The sequence below is a fragment of the Anomaloglossus baeobatrachus genome, chromosome 5 (genome assembly GCF_048569485.1).
Source record: "Anomaloglossus baeobatrachus isolate aAnoBae1 chromosome 5, aAnoBae1.hap1, whole genome shotgun sequence".
Lineage (NCBI taxonomy): Eukaryota > Metazoa > Chordata > Amphibia > Anura > Aromobatidae > Anomaloglossus > Anomaloglossus baeobatrachus.
The window spans coordinates 295420871-295446086 of NC_134357.1; the positions used below are offsets into that span (position 1 = coordinate 295420871).

General features: G+C 41.3%; 1 protein-coding gene across 1 annotated transcript in view; it reads left to right on the plus strand.

The window, feature by feature from the left end:
• Positions 1-25216, plus strand: part of EVPL (envoplakin) — a 52537-nt gene that overhangs the window by 7987 nt on the left and 19334 nt on the right. Inside the window, exons 2-9 of the mRNA XM_075349598.1 lie at positions 7135-7234; positions 7617-7771; positions 8498-8621; positions 13604-13726; positions 14333-14371; positions 16317-16478; positions 20093-20200; positions 21681-21776. Of these exons, the coding sequence (XP_075205713.1) occupies positions 7135-7234; positions 7617-7771; positions 8498-8621; positions 13604-13726; positions 14333-14371; positions 16317-16478; positions 20093-20200; positions 21681-21776 (907 nt within the window). The remainder of the gene's footprint in view (positions 1-7134; positions 7235-7616; positions 7772-8497; positions 8622-13603; positions 13727-14332; positions 14372-16316; positions 16479-20092; positions 20201-21680; positions 21777-25216) is intronic.

Sequence of the window (25216 nt, forward strand, 5' to 3'; positions counted from 1 at the left end):
GTTCTTAGATATACCAAATGGCAATGACAAATTAAAGGGGTTTTACGGGTTCAAAAGAATGTTCTGCAGTCATTCTATGTGACTGTAGTTTGCTGAATCGTAAAAACACTTTAAATGATAGCTTATAATTTGTAGAGCAGAAGTAAATTGAAGATCATTAGATAAAATACCAACTTTATTTTGGTTTGCCAAAAAAATGTGTCTGTCATAAATTCTAAAAGGTAGTAAATATCTCACCAATGGACTGGCATTGCGTAAAGCTACTTATTCTTTATCCTCAAGACATAAAATTATATTGCCAAGCTCCAAGTACTTACCTTCAGTATTTAGGCTAAGGGGTACTTTGCACACTGCGACATCGCAGGCCGATGCTGCGATGCCGAGCGCGATAGTCCCCGCCCCCGTCGCAGCAGCGATTTCCTTGTGATAGCTGCCGTAGCGAACATTATCGCTACGGCAGCTTCACATGGACTCACCTGTCCTGCGACCGTCGCTCTGGCCAGCGACCCGCCTCCTTGTTAAGGGGGCGGGTCGTGCGGCGTCATAGCGACATCACACGCCAGGCGGCCAATCAGAGCGGAGGGGCGGTGATGAGTGGGATGTAAACATCCCGCCCACTTCCTTCCTTCCGCATATCCTACGGAAGCCGCAGTGACGCCGGTAGGAGATATTCATCGCTCCTGCGACTTCACACACAGCGATGTGTGCTGCCGCAGTAGCGAGGAACAACATCGGACCGTCGCGTCAGCGTAATTATGGATTACGCCGACGCTACACCGATGATACGATTACGACGATTTTGCGCTCGTTAATCGTATCATCGAACCTTTACACACTACGATGTCGCATGCGATGCCGGAAGTGCGTCATTTTCAATTTGACCCCACCGACATCGCACCTGCGATGTCGTAGTGTGCAAAGCCCGCCTAAGTCTTCAGTTGAATAACAGAAATAATACGCGCTCCACAATCGGATAGTAAAGCACTAGTTCTTTTTTTATGAAGGATCTCCAGATATGGCACATGGATTACGTATAGCGAGGATGTAAATCTTCATATTATCGCATGAGACAAAAATGACACGTACTCAGCTGTTGCTTTCAGGTTTCTATATCATGTGATCAAATCAGCAATGATTCATGAAATGCTGTATGTCACAGACTGTTAAAAAATGTCATGAAAAACATACTGACGGAGGGATCCTTTCTAGTTGAGTTGGTTTCGAATTAAAGTTGCACTCTGCATTAGTCTTCTAGGAAGTACTGTTTCACCTTGTGGAGACAGACAAGGTCATATAGACCAAGCAATGCTCCAAGGGAGAAATAATATGACAAATCAGCTTTTATCCAAGAGGAAGCTAGCCCTCTAGTGCCATTATGCAGATAAGTTCTAAGAGTTAAAAAAATAAACTTGCTTTCTACAGACACCAGTGAATGCCACTAGAAAGCAAGATATTTTTCCTTTTGGAAAAGAGGTAATTTGCATAATAGCACTAGTAAACCAGTTTTCTTCCTCTTGGAGGATAGCTAATATGCATTAATGACACAAGAGAACCAGCTATTCCTCTTGGAGGTAACCTAATATGAGTAATGGTACTAGAAAGACTGTTTTTTTTTTTCTCTTGGAGAGGAGCTATTTTGAATAATGGCACTAGACAGCCAGTTCAATTTCCTATTGAATAAGTGCTAATATGCTTAATGACACTAGAAAGCCAGCTTTATTCCTCTTGGAGATTAGCTAATTTGCATGATGGTACTCAGTGTCCTAACTAGAGTGCAGTGGGCCCCAGTGCAAAGTGTGTGCCTGGCCCTCCCCATCTGCCTGCATGTTGGTCATATGTATGGGCCATTGTAGCATTCTAATTCCTATAAAGACATATAAGTTGCCGCTCCCCCCCTTTCATTATATAGTAATGTCCCCAATCATTCTGGGCCACTTCCTGGTGAATATGTCCCCCATCCTGGTATATATGTCCTTATCCTGGTACATATGTTCCCAGCCTTGGCCCACCCTAGTATATGTCCCCATCCTGGGTCTCTGGACCCAGTTTTCCTATGGAACTTTTGTTCAGATGTAGCATTCTGTAGTATCTATATTCCATTTTAGATCTCTTTCCACCTACATATGAACATACTGTACCTGAAAACAACGTACTTTTAAAAAATAAAAGGAACAAGACATCCATTTTTATGACTATTGTATGTATAATTGCAGTTGAGATATCCCTATAAAGATTGATAATCGGTGGATTTTTCCGACAATCTACACTGTGTGCAGAATTATTAGGCAAGTTGTATTTTGGAGGATTTTTTTATTATTGATCAACAACTATGTTCTCAATCAACCCAAAAGACTCATAAATATCAAAGCTTAATATTTTTGGAAGTTGGAGTGTTTTGTTTTTTTTAGATATAGCTATCTTAGGAGGATATCTGTTTGTGCAGGTAATTATTACTGTGCAGAATTATTAGGCAACTTAATAAAAACCAAATATGTCCCCATCTCCTTGTTTATTTTCACCAGGTAAACCAATATAACTGCACAAAATTTAGAAATAAACATTTCTGACATGCAAAAACAAAATCCCAAAAAAAGTAGTGACCAATATAGATAGCCACCTTTCTTTATGATGACACTCAACAGCCTACCATCCAGAGATTCTGTCAGTTGCTTGATCTGTTTACGATCAACATTGCGTGCAGCAGCCACCACAGCCTCCCAAACACTGTTCCGAGAGGTGTACTGTTTTCCCTCCCTGTAGATTTTACATTTTATGAGGGACCACAGGTTCTCTATTGGGTTTAGATCAGTGAACAAGGGGGCCATGTCATTATTTTTTCATTTTTTTAGACCTTTACTGGCCAGCCACGCTGTGGAGTAGTTGGATGCATGTGATGGAGCATTGTCCTGCTTGAAAATCATGTTTTTATTCACCGATACCGACTTCTTCCTGTACCACTGCTTGAAGAAGTTGTTTTCGAGAAACTGGCAGTAGGTCTGGGAGTTGAGCTTCACTCCATCCTCAATCCGAAAAGGTCCCAGAAGTTCATCTTTGATGATACCAGCCCATACCAGTACCCCACCTTGCTGGCATCTGAGTCGGAGTGGAGCTCTCTGCCCTTTACTGATCCAGCCTCTGGCTCATCCATCTGGCCCATCAAGAGTCACTCTCATTTCATCAGTCCATAAAATCTTTGAAAAATCAGTCTTAAGATATTTCTTGGCCCAGTCTTGACGTTTTATCTCATGTTTTTTGTTCAAAGGTGGTCGTTTTTCAGCCTTCCTTACCTTGGCCATGTCCCTTAGTGTGGCACACCTTGTGCTTTTTGATACTCCAGTAACATTGCATCTCTGAAATATGGCCATACTGGTGTCCAATGGCATCTTGGCAGCTTCACGCTTGATTTTCCTCAATTCATGGACAGTTATTTTGCGCCTTTTTTTGCGACCCTGTTGTCTATTTGCCATGAAACACTTGATTGTTCGGTAATCACGCTTCAAAAGTTTGGCAATTTCAAGACTGCTGCATCCCTCTGCAAGACATCTCACAATTTTAGACTTTTCAGAGCCTGTCAAATCTCTCTTCTGACCCATTTTGCCAAAGGAAAGGAAGTTGCCTAATAATTAAGCACACCTTATATAGGGTGTTGATGTCATTACACCACACCTCTCCTCATTACAGAGATGCACATCACCTGATTTACTTAATTGGTAGTTGGCTCTCAAGCTTGGAGTAGGACAACATGTATAAAAAGTATCATGTGATCAAAATACTCATTTGCCTAATAATTCTGCACACAGTGTACAGTAATGTGTATGAAAAACTTAAAGTACTTAAAAGGGGTATTCCCATCTCCAAGATCCTATGCCAATATGTAGTAGGTGTAATAATAATAATATTAGCAAATACCTCTAATTAGAAATATAGTATAGTTCTCCTGATTAGCTATGTCACTTACCTCATGTGTAGGGCATTGCAGCTTGGTTATCCATGGTTATAACCACTAGCAACCAACTAACTGTCTCTATATGCTTGGTCAATCATTGATACCTAAGCTACTGCAATGCCCTGTACATGAGATATGCCACATAGTTAATCAGGAGAACTATTCTACATTTCTTATTGGAGGCATTTGCTAATATTATTATTATTGCACCTACTACATATTGGGATAGGATCTTGGAGATTGTAATACCCCTTTAAATATAATTTCAAGTACATTTTCAGAATAGATTGTCACTTAGGTTTACATGGGAAATAACACTATTTCTGGCCGTTATAGGTCTTGAAAACTGTGTTTTCTACCAGTTTTCTCCTGTGAAGCTCTTCCTTTCATTTGCAAATCTAAGCTGGTGGGTGGAAAGCAGCTGAAAGCACTACTCCAGCATTGTTTTTCTTCAGCGCTGGAGTGATTATTTTAATCTAAGGTCCCTTCCCCTAGTAATATACTTCTCCAATCTCATCTTCACTTTTCATTGGCACCACTCCAGTTCCACAATGCCATCTTGTGATCGCAATTTTCCATAACGAGGCCAGAATGTCACAACAGGGCGGAATGACACCCAGCATGTGGCACAAAGGGAAATGAAACAGGCACAAAGGGGCCCTGGCGATAAAGAGAGGGGGTATGGTTGACCCCTAAATACTGACAGAGGCTGAATCCTACACTCCCTATTGTTCCTAGATGGGTCCTTCACCCTGTGCTCGATCACGTGCCTAAGCCCTGGCTGACCGTGGGCTAGCCCTGGCTAGTGAACTGGGCAGCAAGACACTAGTCTTACTACACAAAGATAACACGTTGAGCGAGACAAAGACATGGGAATACAACAACAATCGGATTTCCACAGCTTTCCACAAAGACAACTTATCCAGGGATGTCAGTATAGACGAAATATCACTGGCATGTCGGAGAGCCAGGAGTGAGTTTAAATAATGAAGCGGGGTGGCATAACGGTGCAGCAGCTGAGATTAGCGCTAAATGGAATCTCAGCAGAATCAAAAAGCAACTCTTAACCCCTTCAGCACTAAATTAAGTTAAATCCACCTTATTCATGTTAAACAGAACCTATGATCTGCTAATTGCCGTGACCTTCTAATCATAGATACCGCAAAGGTCTCAGCTAAATGTGACACACTCATGACACAGAGCGAGGCTCTTAGAAACTTGCATTGAACAGTGACCTCTGGCTCACTCCATGAAACACTCTAGCAGCTGGAATGTCACAAACTACAGAAGACCGTCAGGAGCGGCGGTGATAGAAGATGAATCAGTGACAGGTAAGTATAAAAGTAGGGTCAGGGAACTTAGAATTATAGCATCACTCCAGCTGTAAAATAAAATTAAAAATACTGGAATGGTGCTTTAATAGTCTCTTATGCAGAGTACAAATATATAGATGGATTCCTGCTGTGTCTTTTCAACTCTCAGACAAAAGCAGCAGAGCATGAAAACAATTAAACAGCAATACTGAGCCATGTAGCTGTGAATCCAGAACTGGGATGAATTAGCTAGAATCTGCTGAACCTAATTCTTACTCCTCCTCCTTTTCCCCTCTCCATAGACTTCAATATGTTGTGTAACCTGACACCTTAGTGAACTGATAGTCCCTTTTGTATTAAAAGACACAGAATATAGAGTTGCTTTTCCCAGAGTGAAAGATGAGTTCAGAATGCAAGGGGATGAGAAGATATGTCACTATTCCAAAGTGCAGAAGATTCTGTATCGTTCTGCTATGCTCTTCTGCTGAGCCGGTATATGTTGCTATGGTTCGGAGCGTTTTGTAGGATGAAGGCTCTGCTGGTTGTTTCACAAGCACTGTGTTTCATGCTGGTCCTGGAAAGTTCTCTCGCAGATGCTTCTCATTTCCGGTGATTGCTTTCCTTCATTAGGGAGCATGTTAGCTCAGGACGCCACCAATCATACTTACTGTTTACAGTTGTGCTGTTGACTCCCCTGGTGCTCACTGTTCAGATCTTGGACTCTCGACACCGGACTGCTATTTACCCATTTCTGCCTGTCCTCCCGTTTCTGTGACTTCCCAGCTTCTGACCTCGGACTTTCTCCTGACCACGTCCCCACCTACTCCCTGTATTTTATACATACTCTCCTGGAACCCTGACCTTCGGCTTGTATCTTGACCTCGTCTCTGTCTGCCCTGTGTTCTGTCTTGTCCTGCTGGTTTATGATCTCGGCCTGTCTGACTACCTCTACATTTACTGCATACAAGTAGTGTCTAGTGCCACATCGTGACAGTCATCACAATATGGCTCATAAGTTGAGAAGGAAGAATATTTCTCTGATGAGGCATATCAGAAAGTTTCTTATATGATCGTGTAGCGCCTCTCGAAATATATAAATTCATACCCATTTCTTGTTTCCTTACTTTGTTGGATGTGGGTATTTAGATAAGTGTTGTTTATTACTTGTGTTTTTTATGTATGTATTGATAAAAAAAAACAAACAACTTTCTTATATTTGCTTATACAATAATTTTTTGCAAAGTTTGCAAGCCTATAAGAATTATGTAAAGAGCACCACCCTTTGTAGCTGAGGGTGCCAACATTGGAACCTGCACTACTCATTGTATGGCATGTAGTGATGCCATAAGTGTTTAGAATTTCAATAACCCGTCTAAATTAATGTTGTTTTTCTTTAAATACTTTATCACTTTTCACATCACTTTTTTGTTTCGTATTTAGAGGGGTTGGCCAGTGAAAATAAATTATCACCTATCCACAGGATAGATGATAACTAAATTGATCAGTGGGAGTGGGACCTGCTGAGTGCAGGTCCCGGGAACTGCCGGGACCTGCACTAATGGATAAGTTTTATCCCCATTACAAAAGGGACCAGAATATTGGATGACCAACCGCCACGCCATTCATTCACTTTGGGGCTCCCAGAAAAACCAGAGTGTAGTGCTCAGCAGCCCTATAGAGAGAATAAATGGAGCATTAGTTCAGCATGTGCACTGCCACTTAATTTCAACGTGAATAAGCGTCCAATTCTGACAATTGGTGCAGGTCCCAATGGTCGGAGCTCCACTAATCAATAACTTATTACCTGTCACATGGATTGATGATAATGTGTTTCCACCAGACAGCCCCTCTAACTTTGACTTCCCTTTTCTCTAGGGCGACTGCCAATGAACTGGCTTTGCTGATCTCTCGTATGCAGAAAAATGCAGACCAAGTAGAAAGAAATATTTTGGAGACTCACCAGAAACTGAAGCAGGTATGAACATGACTTCTAAAAATGCACCACAGTCATAAGCTTGGGTTAATAATTCCGCTTTAAATTTGGAGATCTTGAAATCGGAAATCAATTTTTGAGCAATATCTGTTAGATAAGCACATTGGCTATAGATAAAATTATGAAAATGATTAAGAAATCATAGAAAATGTGATAAAATAACATCATTATTATCAATATTGTGCAACATAAAACACCATGCTTTAATAAAAAAAAAGATCACCCATGAAATTGAAAAAACAACCTGATCCTTAAGTAATAGGCCACTAGTTCTCCTCATGGTATGACCTACACTATTGGGATCATTCAATCTAATGGTGTTATATTCTAAATCCACAAGATTATATTTATTTTTACTTATTAGGATGCCAGTAATTACACTCTGAAGAAGTCATTTGAACATCAGCAAGAGAATGCAAAGAACCTAAAGGACTCGGAGCTCCTGCTTAAAGATCTTTTCCTTGATGTGGACAAAGCAAAGAAATATAGCCACCCACAAGCCGAGGAGATAGATAGAGAGTAAGTAAGACAAAAGAAGCCCATACATAATAGATAAGAGTTGATGGAAATAGCTAATTTTGACTAAAGGCCCCGTTACACGCAGCGACGTATCTAACGATATATCGCCGGGGTCACGGATTCCGTGATGCACATCCGGCATCGTTAGCGATGGCGTTACGTGTGACAGCAAGGAACGACCGTTAACGATGGAAAATACTCACCTTATCGTCCATCGTTGACACGTCGGGGGCGATATCGCTGCGTGTAACACCCCCTTAAAACAAACGATCACTAGTTAGATGGATGGAAGGAACAATCATTTGTCTTGTCTGGTGAACATTCTTAGTCATCCAAAACCCAAGTCGAGCCTTGATCAGCACAGATGAAATGTTGATGGGTCACTTGAGTGACCAAAAAATCTTCGTTGTGTGATCTAGATAATTTAATCTAGACCCTTTTCCCTGATCTTCTGCCACTGATTGTTTTCTTATAGTTGCATGAGGCCATGACATGGTGAATGATCATTGGCCAGACAATGATCATTCACCATGTTCGTTGGTCAATTTACATCTAATGGGTATTGCCATCAAACCATGATAAAACCTTGATTGTTGAGATCCAGATAGAAAATTGAATTGAAGAATTCTGGAAAATAGACAGGATGGTGATTTTTATTATTTAGAAGACAACATGTGAGGTCTTCAGATATTATAGTTATCTTTTCTTCTTACACTTTGTCTCCAGCATTCGCCAGCTCCATGATCGACTTACATCTGAGTGTGCAGAATACAGAGAAGTGTATGAAAAATATAATATTGCACCACCTGAGCCAAAAGTCAACTGGCCACAAATCCTAAACCTCAAAAAGGTATACTTGGAAATTATTATTGTCATTCTCAGTTGTTAAGGTTATACGACCTATGCAGGAAATATAGTGGGAATTAAAACATACATACATACAGTGCCTACAAGTAGTATTCAACCCCCTGCAGATTTAGCAGGTTTGATAAGATGCAAATAAGTTAGAGCCTGCAAACTTCAAACAAGAGCAGGATTTATTAACAGATGCATAAATCTTACAAACCAACAAGTTATGTTGCTCAGTTAAATTTTATGAATTTTCAACATAAAAGTGTGGGTCAATTATTATTCAACCCCTAGGTTTAATATTTTGTGGAATAACCCTTGTTTGCAATTACAGCTAATAATCGTCTTTTATAAGACCTGATCAGGCCGGCACAGGTCTCTGGAGTTATCTTGGCCCACTCCTCCATGCAGATCTTCTCCAAGTTATCTAGGTTCTTTGGGTGTCTCATGTGGACTTTAATCTTGAGCTCCCTCCACAAGTTTTCAATTGGGTTAAGGTCAGGAGACTGACTAGGCCACTGCAACACCTTGATTTTTTCCCTCTTGAACCAGGCCTTGGTTTTCTTGGCTGTGTGCTTTGGGTCGTTGTCTTGTTGGAAGCTGAAATGACGACCCATCTTAAGATCCTTGATGGAGGAGCGGAGGTTCTTGGCCAAAATCTCCAGGTAGGCCGTGCTATCCATCTTCCCATGGATGCGGACCAGATGGCCAGGCCCCTTGGCTGAGAAACAGCCCCACAGCATGATGCTGCCACCACCGTGCTTGACTGTAGGGATGGTATTCTTGGGGTCGTATGCAGTGCCATCCAGTCTCCAAACGTCACGTGTGTGGTTGGCACCAAAGATCTCGATCTTGGTCTCATCAGACCAGAGAACCTTGAACCAGTCTGTCTCAGAGTCCTCCAAGTGATCATGAGCAAACTGTAGACGAGCCTTGACATGACGCTTTGAAAGTAAAGGTACCTTACGGGCTCGTCTGGAACGGAGACCATTGCGGTGGAGTACGTTACTTATGGTATTGACTGAAACCAATGTCCCCACTGCCATGAGATCTTCCCGGAGCTCCTTCCTTGTTGTCCTTGGGTTAACCTTGACTCTTTGGACAAGCCTGGCCTCGGCACGGGTGGAAACTTTCAAAGGCTGTCCAGGCCGTGGAAGGCTAACAGTAGTTCCATAAGCCTTCCACTTCCGGATGATGCTCCCAACAGTGGAGACAGGTAGGCCCAACTCCTTGGAAAGGGTTTTGTACCCCTTGCCAGCCTTGTGACCCTCCACGATCTTGTCTCTGATGGCCTTGGAATGCTCCTTTGTCTTTCCCATGTTGACCAAGTATGAGTGCTGTTCACAAGTTTGGAGAGGGTCTTAATTAGTCAGAAAAGGCTGGAAAAAGAGATAATTAATCCAAACATGTGAAGCTCATTGTTCTTTGTGCCTGAAATACTTCTTAATACTTTAGGGGAACCAAACAGAATTCTTGTGGTTTGAGGGGTTGAATAATAAATGACCCTCTGAATAAACTTTTCACAATTTAAAAAAAAAAAAAAATAAAAAAAGAAATAACATTCTTTTTTGCTGCAGTGCATTTCACACTTCCAGGCTGATCTACAGTCCAAATGTCACAATGCCAAGTTAATTCCGAATGTGTAAACCTGCTAAATCTGCAGGGGGTTGAATACTACTTGTAGCCACTGTATCATAAAAAGTAAGAAAGTGCAATAAACATGGGCTTACTGAGTGACAGAAGCACAGAAATCCCTGTCTACAAGGGCAAGGAGAAATAGACAGTGTATGAAATTGAAAGCAGCTTATAAAGTTGTCTAGAACTATTATTATTATTTTATTTTTTTTAAGATCTGAATTTTCAGTTTACTTTTAAGGGTTCAGATGATGAAACGGAACCGGATATGTTACCAAGTTTCAGAGTATGTGCAATGCATTGAGGAGTCACTAGTCTATAGTTATCAAATATAATGCCATCAGCACCAAATCTTTAGTGCACTCAATTCAACTCTACCAGTTCACATTTAGCAAATACTGTAGCGTTGTAATAAATTTGCATTTGACATCCCAGTAGTAAATAAGAACCTAAGCCACTGTACAATTCAATGCAAATTTTTCTTCCTGCAAATTGAGACTTATTGTAACAGCAGTCCGGAACCACAGACACAAAATGGTTAACCCGAACCGACTAGGGCAAGCCGCCCACTTTAACAGGATCCTGAGGTACCCTGAAACCCTTTAACCCCTATACAGGGATCTGGATTTACTGGAGCTTGCTGCCTATGGAGAGGCTGCAGTCCACAAATGGGGATACTTGCCAGGCAGGGTCAAAACAAGGATAGCCGCAAGGTATAAAATCAGAAGGCAGGAGGAATGTCCAGAACACATGCCATGGTCAAAACCAAGATGTCAGGTGAGGTACAGAATATGTAGGCAAGAGGAACGTCAGGGAAACATGCTGAGGTTAAACAAGGGACAAAACAACAAGGTGTGCACAGTACCAGTAAAGGGTGTAGCTCAAGCGAAACAAAGGCTATATCTGGCAGAGAACATCAGATCACTGAAGGTATAAAAAGGGTGTGGTGCCTTCAAATTGGCTGGGGTGGGAGTTGATAACTTCAGCTGGAAGGCACACATCACTACAGGCAGCCTGTAGTACTGCAAGTCCCAGCCAGACCAAGCTTGCTGAATGGGTGGTGACTGAGCCCACCAAAGCTACTGGTACTGACTCCTCCCCTATCACCACCACCGTCTACAGTGAGATATACGGCGGCGCCTGGTGACCGGGGCAGAGGTCGCAGGAGCAGACTCTGGTGGAGATGTGACACTTTTTTCTGTATGTTAATTGATACACTTTTCAAAGTTACAAGAGTTGAAGACCAATATGTCAAATGTCACGTTACTGTGGTATTTTCAACTTTTTATGTAAGCTAAAAAGGTCGCAACATAAGTGTATTTGTTCCACACCTTTCTAAGACTGCTTTGACCAGTCTAGAATATCTAAAATGCAGCTATTGGTATGAAAAAGAGAAGGAGTTTATCAGCTCACGCCAACAAATCAAAGGTAGTAATGCACGAAATACCCAGGCCTCTTCCTTATGAAATAGTCAAAATAGAAACAAATAGTAATCCTGCACCACCAAAATAGTAAAAAAAACCCCTCTTTTATTCCATAATTTCCTCAATCCAGAATAAAAAATCCATAGTATACAATAAAACTTTAAGCTTTTCGAACTTCTCAGAAGTCTTAAGAGTACTTTACACGCTGCGATATCAGTACCGATATCGCTAGCGAGCGTACCCGCCCTCGTCGGTTGTTGAACACGGGCAAATCGCTGCCCTTGGCGCACATCGCTAACACCCGTCACACGGATTTACCTTCCCTGCGACGTCGCTTTGGCCGGCGATCCGCCTCCTTTCTAAGGGGGCGGTTCGTGCGGCGTCACAGCGACTTCACACGGCAGCCGTCCAATAGAAGCAGAGGGGCGGAGATGAGCGGGCGGTACATCCGGCCCACCTCCTTCCTTCCTTATTACCGGCGGCCGCAGGTAAGCTGCAGTTTGTCGTTCCTGCGGTGTCACACATAGCGATGTGTGCTGCCGCAGGAACAACGAACAACATCGTACCTGCAGAAGCAACGATATTAAGGAAATGAATGACGTGTCAACGAGCAACGATTTTTCCCTTTTTTGCGCTCGTTGATCGTCGCTCATTGGTGTCACGCGCTGCGATGTCGCTAAAGGCGCCGGATATGCGTCACTAACGACGTGACCCCGACGATATATCGTTAGCGATGTTGCAGCATGTAAAACACCCTTTAGTCATAAAAGTGATCACTCTGAACTCTGAGAGATTAGAAACGCTTAAAGTTTTATTGTATACTATGGATTTTTTATTCTGGATGGATGAAATTATGGAATAAAGAGGGGTTTTTTACTAATTTGGTGGTGGTGGATTACTATTGTTTTTCTATTGCAGCTATTGATAGGTTGTACTTCACGGTAAAAAGCTATTGTTTTTCTCATAATTGTTAAGATTTGTCATAGGTACTAAAAAACGGTGTGATAAATGGTGTAAAACACTAATAAATTTGGCATGGGCATTTCCGAAATTTCTACCAGTGTGAAAAGCAGACAAAAGAAGAGCATAGAATGTCTTGCAAGGATCGGAGATTACTTGTGGGGAGGTATCGGAGATTTGGCCAGAGGTGTCTGGAGGAGACATTGCCTTATTAATCAGTGTAATATTTTGAACTGAATTTTATAGGTGGCGGATAGGCAATGAATGGCAGAGACAAGATCAGGGTTGCCCACCATCCAGAAATTCCAAGACAGTCTGATAAATAGGGAACCTTTTTCCCTTGTCTGGGACAAAAAACTTGATGTCTCCATTAATTTTTTGAAGCTGGAGGAATTTGTACAGATTTTTATGACTGTAAATGCAGCTAATCTCTTTACTTAGAATTTATGGTCTATAGACATAGATCTCTTAAAATCATAATGTTTTATTATGGTTTTACAATGTGTCCATAAAAAAAAGTTGGGTGTCCGTGATTTTTTGAGAAGCTGTCCAGAAAAAATTAAAAAGGCAAGTTGGCAACCATGGACAAGAGGAGTAGTGAAAAGTTGAGAAGGTAGTGGATTAAGCAGGCAGAAAAGTTTGGGATAGATTGGAGGCCACAAAATAAGAAGTGGCAGTAGTCTGTAGTACATAGGTGGGATATGATAAAAGTATATAAGAAAATTTAGGCTAATTTGAGATTGAGAGCAGAAGAGATTCAAGAAATGGGAACTGGCAGGAGGACAGCATAAAATCAGAGGTTATTAGGAGACATGAGTCTGCGGAAAGCGTGGACACATTGCATTGATTCCTGTTTGTGTGAAGTACCAGATATGTCAGACAGCTGCAATATGGAGAAGTTGTGAAAGTGTTTTATAACCATACTCTATTACTGCATTTTATATCTATTTTATGCTATTTCCAGAAAGTGATCGATAATTCTACATATGGACCCAGCCTGGCAGATGTGGAACGTCAAATTGCCGAGCACAACCTTCTACAGAGAGAGATTGATGAGTATGGAACAGACATCCGCAGCCTCCCTCAGGTAGTAATTTCTTATTATTGCATACTACAGAATATTAATTCAGCGTGAAGCTCATGGCAACAGAATTTCTATATCAAGTTGATGCAGGTTTACGCCCTTGGGGTGTCATCAGGCCTGGACGTTGTATCCCCAATGACAGGACACCGATAGCTTATTTATTAGATATGTCATCAATGTTATTGGTGGAAAAACAGATATTTTTACCAGAATATCATAGTAATTCAGCTGGTAGTCTGCGTTCGCCTTTGTTGTATCACAAAGAAGCCATCAGCAAGTCCTATGGTGATCATTCTACTGAACAGATGGTGCATAAAAGCTCAAAGAAAGCCATAAATTTACTGAGCAACTCTCCATACTCTTAGCATGTCCAGAACACTTCTTAGCACAGGGTGTTCTTTGGCCTCTTAGTGTTTTGTTACCAAGCTCGCTCGGGTGACCCTGGGCTATAGCATTCATGATGCAGGAATTGGCTACATCAGAGTTCTGAGATAGTTAAGGGAAACCTGAAAATCTGAGCCCCTCTAAAACCGTAATCATATTTATATCTGTCAGAAGAATAAAAAAAACGCTAAACTAATGTGGAATTTATCTTCTTTGATCTTTTAGGATCAAACTGCTGTTAAGAACCAGTATCGGAGCCTGCAGGTAAGGGATCGCTCTACCAATTCAACTTATTCAACATAAGTTTAACTTCTGGAAGGGATATCTATTATTTTGAGCTACAAAAGGGAAATCTTAAAGGGTTTTTTCAAGTCTTAAATATTGACTTAAGATAGTCCATCAATATTATTTTGGTGAGGTTTGGGTTCATGAAAACCCTAAGAGTTGATTTAAGTGACTGTGTACTCATGGCGTTGATCCTACCCATTTTTACAAGACGCAGGGTACTGTACCATACACAGATACTACAAAAAATATACAAAACTCTGTCCGGCAAACTATTAAGCAGATACAGCGCTTGCTGGCGCTTACATGCCCTTTAATCAGCCAATTAGTGGCGGTCATTAATTTAAAAATCAAAGAAAACCCCTTAACACTAGAAGTCCGAGATTTCGAGCTCCATAGGGTTCCAATGGTAGAAATGTTAAATGACCCCTCTCTGGGACTTCTAGTGTTAAAGTAATTTTCTGGGCTATGAAGACATTTCTGAAGTCACTATTTGCAGTCATACTTGTGCTCACATGCCAACTATAATAATAATAATAATAATAATAATAATAATAATAATAATAATAATAGAAACTAGTCTTACCCAGCTGCTCTCAATTCTCTTTTATTTCAGCAAAGCCAGATAAGACTAGTTGGCATGTGGTCGGGAGTATTTAAATCACATGTTACACGTGACTGCCCACTATCATGGGAATAGCAAAAATTTTCCTATTACACGTTGTCACAATTCAGCAGCCTGCAGGTACATAAAGTGACTTCAAACTTTGGTTTTAGACTGAACAACCCCTTTAACAGTTTAGGTAGAACCTTGCAAAATTATTGCTACATATGTGGAAACATATTGTCCAGATAGTTTAATAATCCCATCATTTGTGGTGTGACTCCAATAAAAAAAAAATAGTTTCCATGATAACACAATGAACAATGTAACAATTAGACACAATTATTGATCACACTCAAATCTTAGTCACACCATTAATATAATTGGTAATTTTTAGGCACAGAAATGAAACATCTTTTAGGCTTAAATGAATTGTGCACCTTTTAACACCATGTTATTTTTAGATGCAACGTTCTGCTCTGATATCAAATATACAAATCAAATACAAATCAAATATACTATCAAATGACTTTCAAATATACATATCAAATGACTATCAAATATACATTTGGAGCTCAAAATTCCCTGTGAAGACACGGATTTAAATGATGCTGACTACCCTAAGCTGCCACTAGTGGGAGCATGGGAGTTTATAGTATACTGCGCTATACCAGAATTCAATATGCTCCCTCTAGTGGTGGCTGTTGGGACTAAAAATTATTTTTCCAATTAAAGGGACTTATCTGTTGATTTGGAACTCTATATCAGAATAATAGAGCCCCTATATTATAAAGATACATTAAAAAATTAATCAGCACAGAAATTAACAGATATTTGAATTAAAGAACCTCAAAAAAGGTATTGAAAGTAGACATTTACTAAGTCAAGTGACAATATTTTGCTCGTATTTTATTTCTGCTGCTCCCCTAAGTATTCCATTTATTTATTTAATTAGTTATATCAGCTATTCTGAAAAAATAGGCCTTTTTAATTAGTGCTAATTTTTATGGTCTTTACCACAGGGGAGCTCAGAGGGTAATAATATAATGATAGCCTAAAACACACCCCTAGAGAAACCTGTGATCAGCCCCCTTGATAAAGACCATAATGGTTCGCGCTTAACAAAAAGACCCAATTAACAGTACGATATTTTAAAAAATAACAAAAAACAAACCTACATATAGTGGAGAAATAGGAACAAAATAAGAAGAAAAACTGTCCTATTTTGACCTGGTGACAGGTCCTCTTTAAAGGGGCACTTTTATAAGATTTTAGGTTTCTATCTTGTAAAATAATCTGTAGCGTTATTGCTAATTACAGGAAGATTCGGCATGGCGGGGCAGGCACCTGGGCAGCCTGTACAACCACCTTCATGGAAGCACAAAACAGCTGCTTTACCTGAGTGATGAACAAAACAAGATTATTAAACAGGACTGGAGTGATCAAATCACTGATCTGCCTGGCACCCGCAGGCAGTACGAGGTAAACATCTAACAATCTGAATGTTTAAGATCCTATCATATATGTGGAATGTACTGCCTGCATGCAGGTGAACTCAAAAAAAGGTAATCAAGGCTGATAAAGCACCACTCCAGCCTTTATAGCACCAAATGTAAATCACTTGCTTTCAGTTTTTTACTCACCTTCCAGTGCCTTTACCTTCTATTGTCGCTGCTCAAGTCGGTCTTCTCTGATTTGTGACCTGCCGGCAACTTTACTGTTTCATGCAGCACACCGGAAGTAACAACTCAAAACAAGTCTATGAGAGTCTCGTTCTGGCTCTCATAGACTTGCATTGGGAGCTTGTTAAGTAACTTCTGACTTACGGCCAGTCAGAAATTAAAGTAAAAAATGGCACCTCTGGACCGAAACGGCGTTGGTAAAAGGTGAAGCCGCCGGAAGGTAAGTATATAACAGGGGGCTTAGATATAAAGCATCACTCCTGCACTCAAATTGGTGCTTTAAGAAGATGTACATTGGAGAATTTGACCCAGATTTTTCATTGTGATTTATTGAAGTCACTTTTCTTTTTTTGTCTTGTGGTATTCACCAATATTTTTTGCGCCAAATTCTTCTAAGTGGTTCAAGAATATGGCACAAAATAAAAACATGCTCTGTTCTTTAACTGTGTTTTTGTTATTTTTTAGAGGAAAAATGTACAAATCCTTTAAAAAGTGTCACGTTTGTCTAAAAATACATGAAACTAAAATCTCCAATATAAAAAATACTCCAGGTAGAGAAATGGATTGAGATGCACCCAAAAATTGTGACATTTGGTAAAAATCGCATTTCATGAAAGTGTCAAAAAAGACTTGAAAAACAATGTAAAAATGTTAAAGCCACTAAAACAGAGCACATTAAGACCTCCATACACGAGACAAATGTTGGCTACAGCCACCGATATGGACGGGTTTGGAAGACACTCTAATGTTTATTGGGGCGCTGGCTGACTGATTGTCAGGAAAGATGTCTATTGGGTATGTCCAATTCTGTACTGCCAATCTATTTATGCTCCCAGATATAAGCCTCTGGCAGAGATGTCTGTTGATAGCCTTCTCTTAAGGCTACTTTACACACTACGATATCGGTCCCGATATCGCTAGTGTGGGTACCCGCCCCCATCTGTTGCGCGACACTGGCAAATCGCTGCCCGTGCCGCACAACATCGCCCAGACCCGTTACACATACTTACCTGCCCGGCGACGTCGCTGTGACCGGCAAACCGCCTCCTTTCCAAGGGGGCGGTCCGTGCGGCGTCACAGCGACGTCACTGAGTGGCCGCCCAATAGCAGCGGAGGGGCGGAGATGAGCGGGACGTAACATCCCGCCCACCTCCTTCCTTCCTCATAGTGGCCGGGAGGCAAGTAAGGAGAGCTTCCTCGTTCCTGCGGCGTTACACATAGCGATGTGTGCTGCCGCAGGAGCGACGAACTACATCGTTACTGCTGCAGTAACGATAATCGAGAATGGACCCCCATGTCACCGATGAGCGATTTTGCACGTTTTTGCAACGATGCAAAATCGCTCATCGGTGTCACACGCAGCAACATCGCTAATGTGGCCGGATGTGCGTCACAAATTCCGTGACCCCAACGACTCCGCATTAGCGATGTCGCAGCGTGTAAAGCCCCCTTTAGGCTGCTTTCACATTGTACTTTTAGGCCATGTGCCCACGGGATGCTCGTACCTGCGGATATATTCGCAGGTACGGCCGCATGTTTCCCGCAGTTGCCCGCCGGCAGCCGCAGCTATTTTAAGCTGCAAGTTTCCAGCGGAATAGCTGCGGTAAACATGCAGAGTTTCACGCGATTTACCTGCGGACGTCCCGGCCTCTATCTCCATAGCGGAAGGCCGGGATCTCCGCAAGTAAATCCGCATGAATAATTGACATGCAGTTAGGTGCGGCTGAGGGATCTCGGCAGGAGATTCCGCAGCCGCACTTTCCGCAGCGTGGACACAGACACTCCCCATGTCCCATAGGGTAACATGGGGAGTGCCTGTACATGCTAGAACCTGCGGATTTATCTGGAAAATCCAGAAAAATCCGCAGGTTTTCCGCGGCAAACTCCACAGCAAAAAGCTCCCGTGGGTACATGGCCTTAGTTTAGTTCAGTGGTCCCGTCGGGACATCCGTCTGAACCGCCCCTCCCCTAGCCCACAAAACGTGTTTCGGACGCATGCGCCGACAGGGCCATTGACTATAATGGAGCAGTCTCAGTTGGCGTGTGCTCTGTCTTGCTCCATTTTCAGGCATATACATTTTCTGCAGGCGGACACCTGAAAGTAGTCGACTACGTTCGGTTGTCCACCTGCAGAAACCGTATATGTGCAAAAATGGTGCAAGACAGAGCACACGCCAACTGAGTCTGCTCCATTACAGTCAATGGCCCAGTTGGCGCATGCATCCGAAACACGTTTTGTGTGGTGGGGAGGGGGCGGTTCGGACGGATGTCCCGACAGGACCACTGAACGTAAGTAAAAGTGCAATCTGAAAGGGGCCTTAGAAAACACATTGACATCACACTTAGAAGAGACAGCCGATTGGTTGAAATATCGTTCGGCTAACAACCATCTAATGTTTTTGGGGGCCTTTACGGCAAAAAACTGGGGACATACCAATGATGTGTTGTGATCTTTGTCCATTACCTAACTTATATTTCATTTTCCTGAATCTGGAAATGTTCCTACGCATCTCCCTGATCCTTGAGCGGGCTTTACACGCAAAGACATCGCTAACGAGATCCGGCCTCGTTAGCGACGTCGTTGCATGTGAAACGCAGGAACGACCGTTAACGATCAAAATTACTCCCCTAATCGTTGATCGTTGACCAGTCGTTCTAATTCCGATTATCGTTGCTGTTGCAGGACGCAGGTTATTCGTCATTCCTGCGGCAGCACACATCGCTATGTGTAACACCGCAGGAACGAGGAACATCACCGTACCTGCGGCCGCCCGCAATGAGGAAGGAAGAAGGTGGGCTTAGTGACACCGCTGTGATGCCGAACGAACCTCCCCCTTAGAAAGGAGGCGGTTCGCCGGCCACAGCGACGTCGCTAAGCAGGTAAGTACGTGTGACGTGTCCTAGCGATGTTGTGCGCCACGGGCAGCGATTTGCCCGTGACGCACAACCGACGGGGGCGGGAGCTTTCACCAGCGACATCGCTAGCGATGTCGCTGTGTGTAAAGCCCGCTTTAGGTATGGCCCTTTTATCCCCTGTATGTAAATCTAGTCTTTTTAGCCAAATGGGTGTGGTCCTCAACTCTTATTGGTTGATGCCTTCGAGAGGATTACACCCAGATGGATAAAAATACTAGATTCATTTTCAGGGAAGCGGAGATCATATCTCAGGAAAGGAGAAGAAGCACGGAGCAAAAAAAATAATAATGCCAGATTCAGGAGAACAGAGGCATTAACACCAAGTAAAAAATTACATATTTTTATGACCAAGTGACAGGACATCACTAATAAAAGGAGAGTAGGTTAATATTTGATGTGATTGAAAAATTGTAGGGTAATACGGTAAGAGTTTGGGGGGCTCTGTTTTGTTTTCTTTTCCAATAAGATTATAATGAAGTGCAATTATTTTAAATTCAGCGTTTCAAGACAGAGGATTTGCTGCCCCAGGAGGAGAACGTGAACAGCCTGCTGGATGATGGAGACAGAATGGTAGAGCTGAAACATCCCGCTTCCAGCTGCATCCAGGTATGCACCGAGCAATCACTGCCCAAAAATTACTGATCGATGTTAACATTACAAGTCAAAAGAAAAAATGTTTGGGTTTTTTTTGCATATTGTTTCTACATTTTTGTGTATACTTTATGGAAGATTTGCCACTGTCTGCTATATCATTGCCTAAAAATGTACATAAGTTTAAAGTTACGTGATTAGGGTGCATGTATACCTACTTAAATTGTGACCTATTTTCCATCCATATTTGTGTGGAAAGAGTAGCCACAAAGTAGATGAGATCTGAACAAATTACATCCATGAATTATAGAACTGAACCTATGGTGCAGATTTGTAAAACCCCCAACATGTCAATCTATGCTGTGGAATGGCTACAGGTTTGTTGAGGATACAACCCCGTTTTGGATTTAGCTGCGTATTACCTGCAAAGCTGTGGATAATGTAAATGCATTGATTGCGTATAGAGGAGGCTGTGATCTCTCCGCACACTGCGGATATTGGCTATTTTACATAGCTGGCATCTATGTCTGAAAAGCAGCAGCCAGAATTGAGCTCCGATTGCCACTGTTAATTAACCATGTAAAATGTCGCCGTCAATCTCTGACTCTATTAAATAGAGGCTATCATTTTCTCAAAAAAATGTAGTTAAATTCCCCAATCTCCCCGAATTTTGTTGCTCTATTCCATTTTATTCCATGCCCCACTTTTTCTTAAGGAGCATATGTGAAATCTCTGCTTTTAGGGCAATGGACGTTTTTTCAGAGTCTTTTCTGGGGCCATGCATGCACTCTCACCACTCCCTACCAGATGCTACTATAAATCACAGATTAGCAACATCTCAGACTGATGGACCTCTAGAACAGTTACTAAACTGCAATTGGCATCATTTGGGAATCAGGAATAGGAATAAAAGTACACACCACAAGAGAAAACTATTTAGAAATGCCCCTTTCGTCTTCATGCAGAAATTTCACATACTGAGCTCCAGAATAAAGATATGTGAATATTTCTGCCGTGGAGTGACGCAACACAAAACGGAAAAGAGAGGCAGAAACAGGGGAGCGCAGCAATATTTATGAATGCCTTCAACTCTGCCATCTTAGTATTCCTGTAAAGCCGGTACATAGGCTGAGCTTTAAAGGAGCCAGTGGTTTTCACAATATACTGCAATACCTACATGGATGGATTAATGTTTAATTGCATAGTGGTAAAGAGAACAATGGTGTCTCCTTGTCATCAAATGATGGATACAACCACAAAATTCATTCTATAATCAGCCAGAGCACTCTATGTGCACTTTGCCTAATCAGTAAGGAAACAGTCAATGAAAATTGTCATTCCCCTCTGGTCAACTGAATCCAGACTGTAAGATGAACAGACTTTTTAACAATTCTTTGTTGCTATAAAATGCATTTTATATATGCATTACTAGTTATTGTTTTGACACTTTTGAATTTCATTGTGGAAAATCTGATCATTAATGTTTGTGCCACAGGCCCATGACGAAGCACTGAAAGGAGAGTGGCAAAACTTTCTGAACTTGTGCATCTGTCAAGAGAACCATCTAAAGAATGCTGAAGACTACAAGAAGGTAAGGAGATTTGTATTAAAGTTTTCAGCTCATGGTAGGCAGCTTTCACAGATCTACATTTCCCGGTCTGTTTTTACATAGGCTGTCGCGTTTCGGTCAATAGACCTGCTGCTGGTCTAGAAACCATGGCCCATACACAGATTGTGAAAATTAGCCATTTGAAGCCAGCCCTACATATCAACTGTTTTACATTCCTTCTGATTTCCAATGTTTTTGATAATCAAAATAGTTTAGTTGGCAAAGTAAATTATGCACTTAAAAATAATGAAAATCTTCAAGAAAAGCTAACAAACTTTATTACATGTCAATGTTTGTTTTTTTATATGAATTCATGGCTCTATTAGGAGTGGATATTATGATGGCAGCCAGAGGCTATTATAAACAGCGGGTGAAATAGCTATTGAACATGTCACCAAGTTTCTAAATAAATATATTTCTAAAAGGTGCTATTGACATGAAATCCTCACCAGATGTCAGTAATAACCCATCCAATCCACATAAGAAAAGATATTAAACCATAGATGTCTATAAATGTAGTGATGTGTAGTAATGAGAAATGACACAGGAAAAAAGTATTGAACACTTGAAGAAAGAGAGGTATAAAAAGTCAAAGAAAGTCATGATGCCAGCTGAAATCTAATTAGAAAGCAATCCTGCAACATAGTTAAAAATAATAACAGCTGATTTTTCATTTAAAGTTGGCACACAAGAAACATACAAACAAGGGTAAAACTAGTGAGCTGTCTCAAGACCTTTGCAACCCTATTGTTGCAAAATATACGGATAGCATTTGTTGCAGAATAATGTGTAAATTACTGAAGCTTCCAGTGAGTACTGTTCGGGCCATATTCTGGAATTGGAAAGAGCATAATTTCACAAATAAACAACCGGGTGCTCCCAGCAAGATTTCAGACAGAGGAGTGAAAAAAATTATCAGAAGGGTTGTCCAAGAGCCAGAAAACAACTGTGGAGAGCTACACAAAGCACTGGATTCAGCAGGTACAATTGTTTCTGTGAAAACAATAAGTAATGCACTCACCCTCCATGGCCTGTATGCACACACTCTATAGCTGACTATAAAGCATGATCAAGCAAGTTTAAATTTTGCTTAGCATTTAGATAAGCCTGTGATATGCTGTGAGAATATAGTATGATCATATGAGTCCAAAATTGAGCTCTTAGGTGTCATAATACACACTATGTTTGGAGGCCAAAAGGCACTGCATATCATCCCAATAACACCATACCAACAATGAAGACTGAAGGTGGGGGCTTCTTTTTTGCATACAGCACTGGCAAACTTCATATGATTGAAGAAGGATGTATGGACAAATGTAGCAAGACATTGTTGAGAAAATTTGCCGCCATCAACCAAGATAATGAAAATGAAACAAGGGCGGACATTTCAGCAAGACAATGTTCCCAAAGAGACAGAAAAGGAAACTCTCATTTGGTTTTATGGTAAGAAATTAAAGCTGCTAGAATTACCTGAATCCAATAGAAAATTTATATAAGGAACTAAAGCTCAGAGTTTATAGAAGGAGCCCACAACCTTCAGAATTTGAAGTGTTTGTGTGTAAGAATCAGCCCAAATCACACCTGAGCAATGCATGCAGCTAGTTTCTCCATAAAAGAGGCGTCTTGAAGCTGTCATCACCAACAAAGGTTTTGTGCAAAGCATTAAATTAATTTCAGTAAGAATGTACAATATTTTTTTCCTGTGTCAATTCTCATTATAATATATAACTTAATTTAAAGTCAATTCCACCTTTAGAAATATATTTACTTAGAAAATTTGTGACATGTTCAATAGTTTTTTCACCCACTGTAGATGCACCAGAACCAAAATAAAATTATTAGGATTTTTTATAGTGAAGTTTATTGAAAACTCCATGTTCCTTTATAAAAAAAATCATTAATTAATAGAAAGCAGAACCTTCTTGTGGGTTAGTGTAAAGCAGAATTCCTGGTATGTTACTGTAAAGTGGCGCACCTTGTTGGATTAGTCTAAAGCAGAACCTCAAGGTGGATTAGCTTAGGTTATTTTCACACATCAGTTTTTTTCCATCATGCACAATCCGGTAGAAAAACTGATGTGACGGATCTGTCGAAAAAACTGATCTGTCGTATCTGTTTTTTCCATCCGTTTCTTCTGTTTTTTGACGGATCCGTTGTGATACTGAGCATGCTCAGTTTTAAAAAACGCAATCTCTCGTTGGATTCCGTCATATGACGGATGAGGCCGGATACAGTGCCCATAGACTTCCATTAGAAAACATGCCGGACGGCGCCGGATCCGACGAACTCCGTTTCTCTGCCGTTGTCAAAAAACGTTCCATGCTGCGTCCGTTGCGGCAGCCGGACGAAGACATTTTTGCCAGATCCGGCGGATGCTGCTTGCAACGCAAGGCCATCCGGCACAATCTGGCGCTAATACAAGTCAATGGGGAATAAAACGGATCCGGCATTTGATCCGTTTTATCCACATTTTGCAGTATTGTGCCTGACTGCAAAAAACGGAAGTGTGAAAGCAGCCTATAAGAAAAACAATCACCAGGATTTTTGTATATAATGTAAATCCATTGCTATACTAGCACTATCAAGCTGATTCTATATATACCTTTAGTGGTCAGCTCGGATATATAAGTTTTGAAATCCAAGAAAGTAAAGTTTATAAAATCAGCAGCTTTTTGAGTGACAGCAGCTGAGGATCAGATAATATCTGGTGGGGTATGCATAGCTATCCACTGCCCCTGTTAGGATTAGCATAAGTATTATACAATCGATTTAACTTTTCACTAGCAGAACCTGTGTGAGGTCATACCCATGTGACCAGAACGGGCAGGGCCTCAGCTAAGAAAGCTGATACAAGGAAGCAACATTTTTCTGTTTGCTGAGGCCCCGTCCCTTCTGGTCACATGGGTATGACCTCACACAGGTCCTCCTAGTGAAATGTTAAATCAATGGTATAATACTTATGCTAATTCTAACAGGGAGAGGGGATAACTATGCATACCCCCCCATATATTATCTAATCCACAGCTGCTGTCACTCAAGAAGCTGCCGGTTTTATAAACTTTACTTTCTTGGATTTCAAAAACTATACATCCGAGCTGACCACTACAGGTATGTATAGAATCAGCCTGATAGTGCCAGTATAGCACTGGCTTTAGGTTATATACGAAAATCCTGGTGATTGCTTCCCTTTAAAGCCAAAGCTCCTGGAGAGCTAACATAAAGTGGTACCATAAAGCAGAACCTCCTGGTGCATTAGTGTAAAGTGAAACCTTCTGATGTGTTACTGTAAAGCAAAAGCTCCTGGTGTATCATTGTAAAGCGGTATCTCCTGATGCGATAGCATAAAATGGAGCTCTTTAGTTTGTTGGTTTTAAGAAGAATCTCCTGGTGCGTTAGCATAAAGCAAAATCTCCAGATGTGTT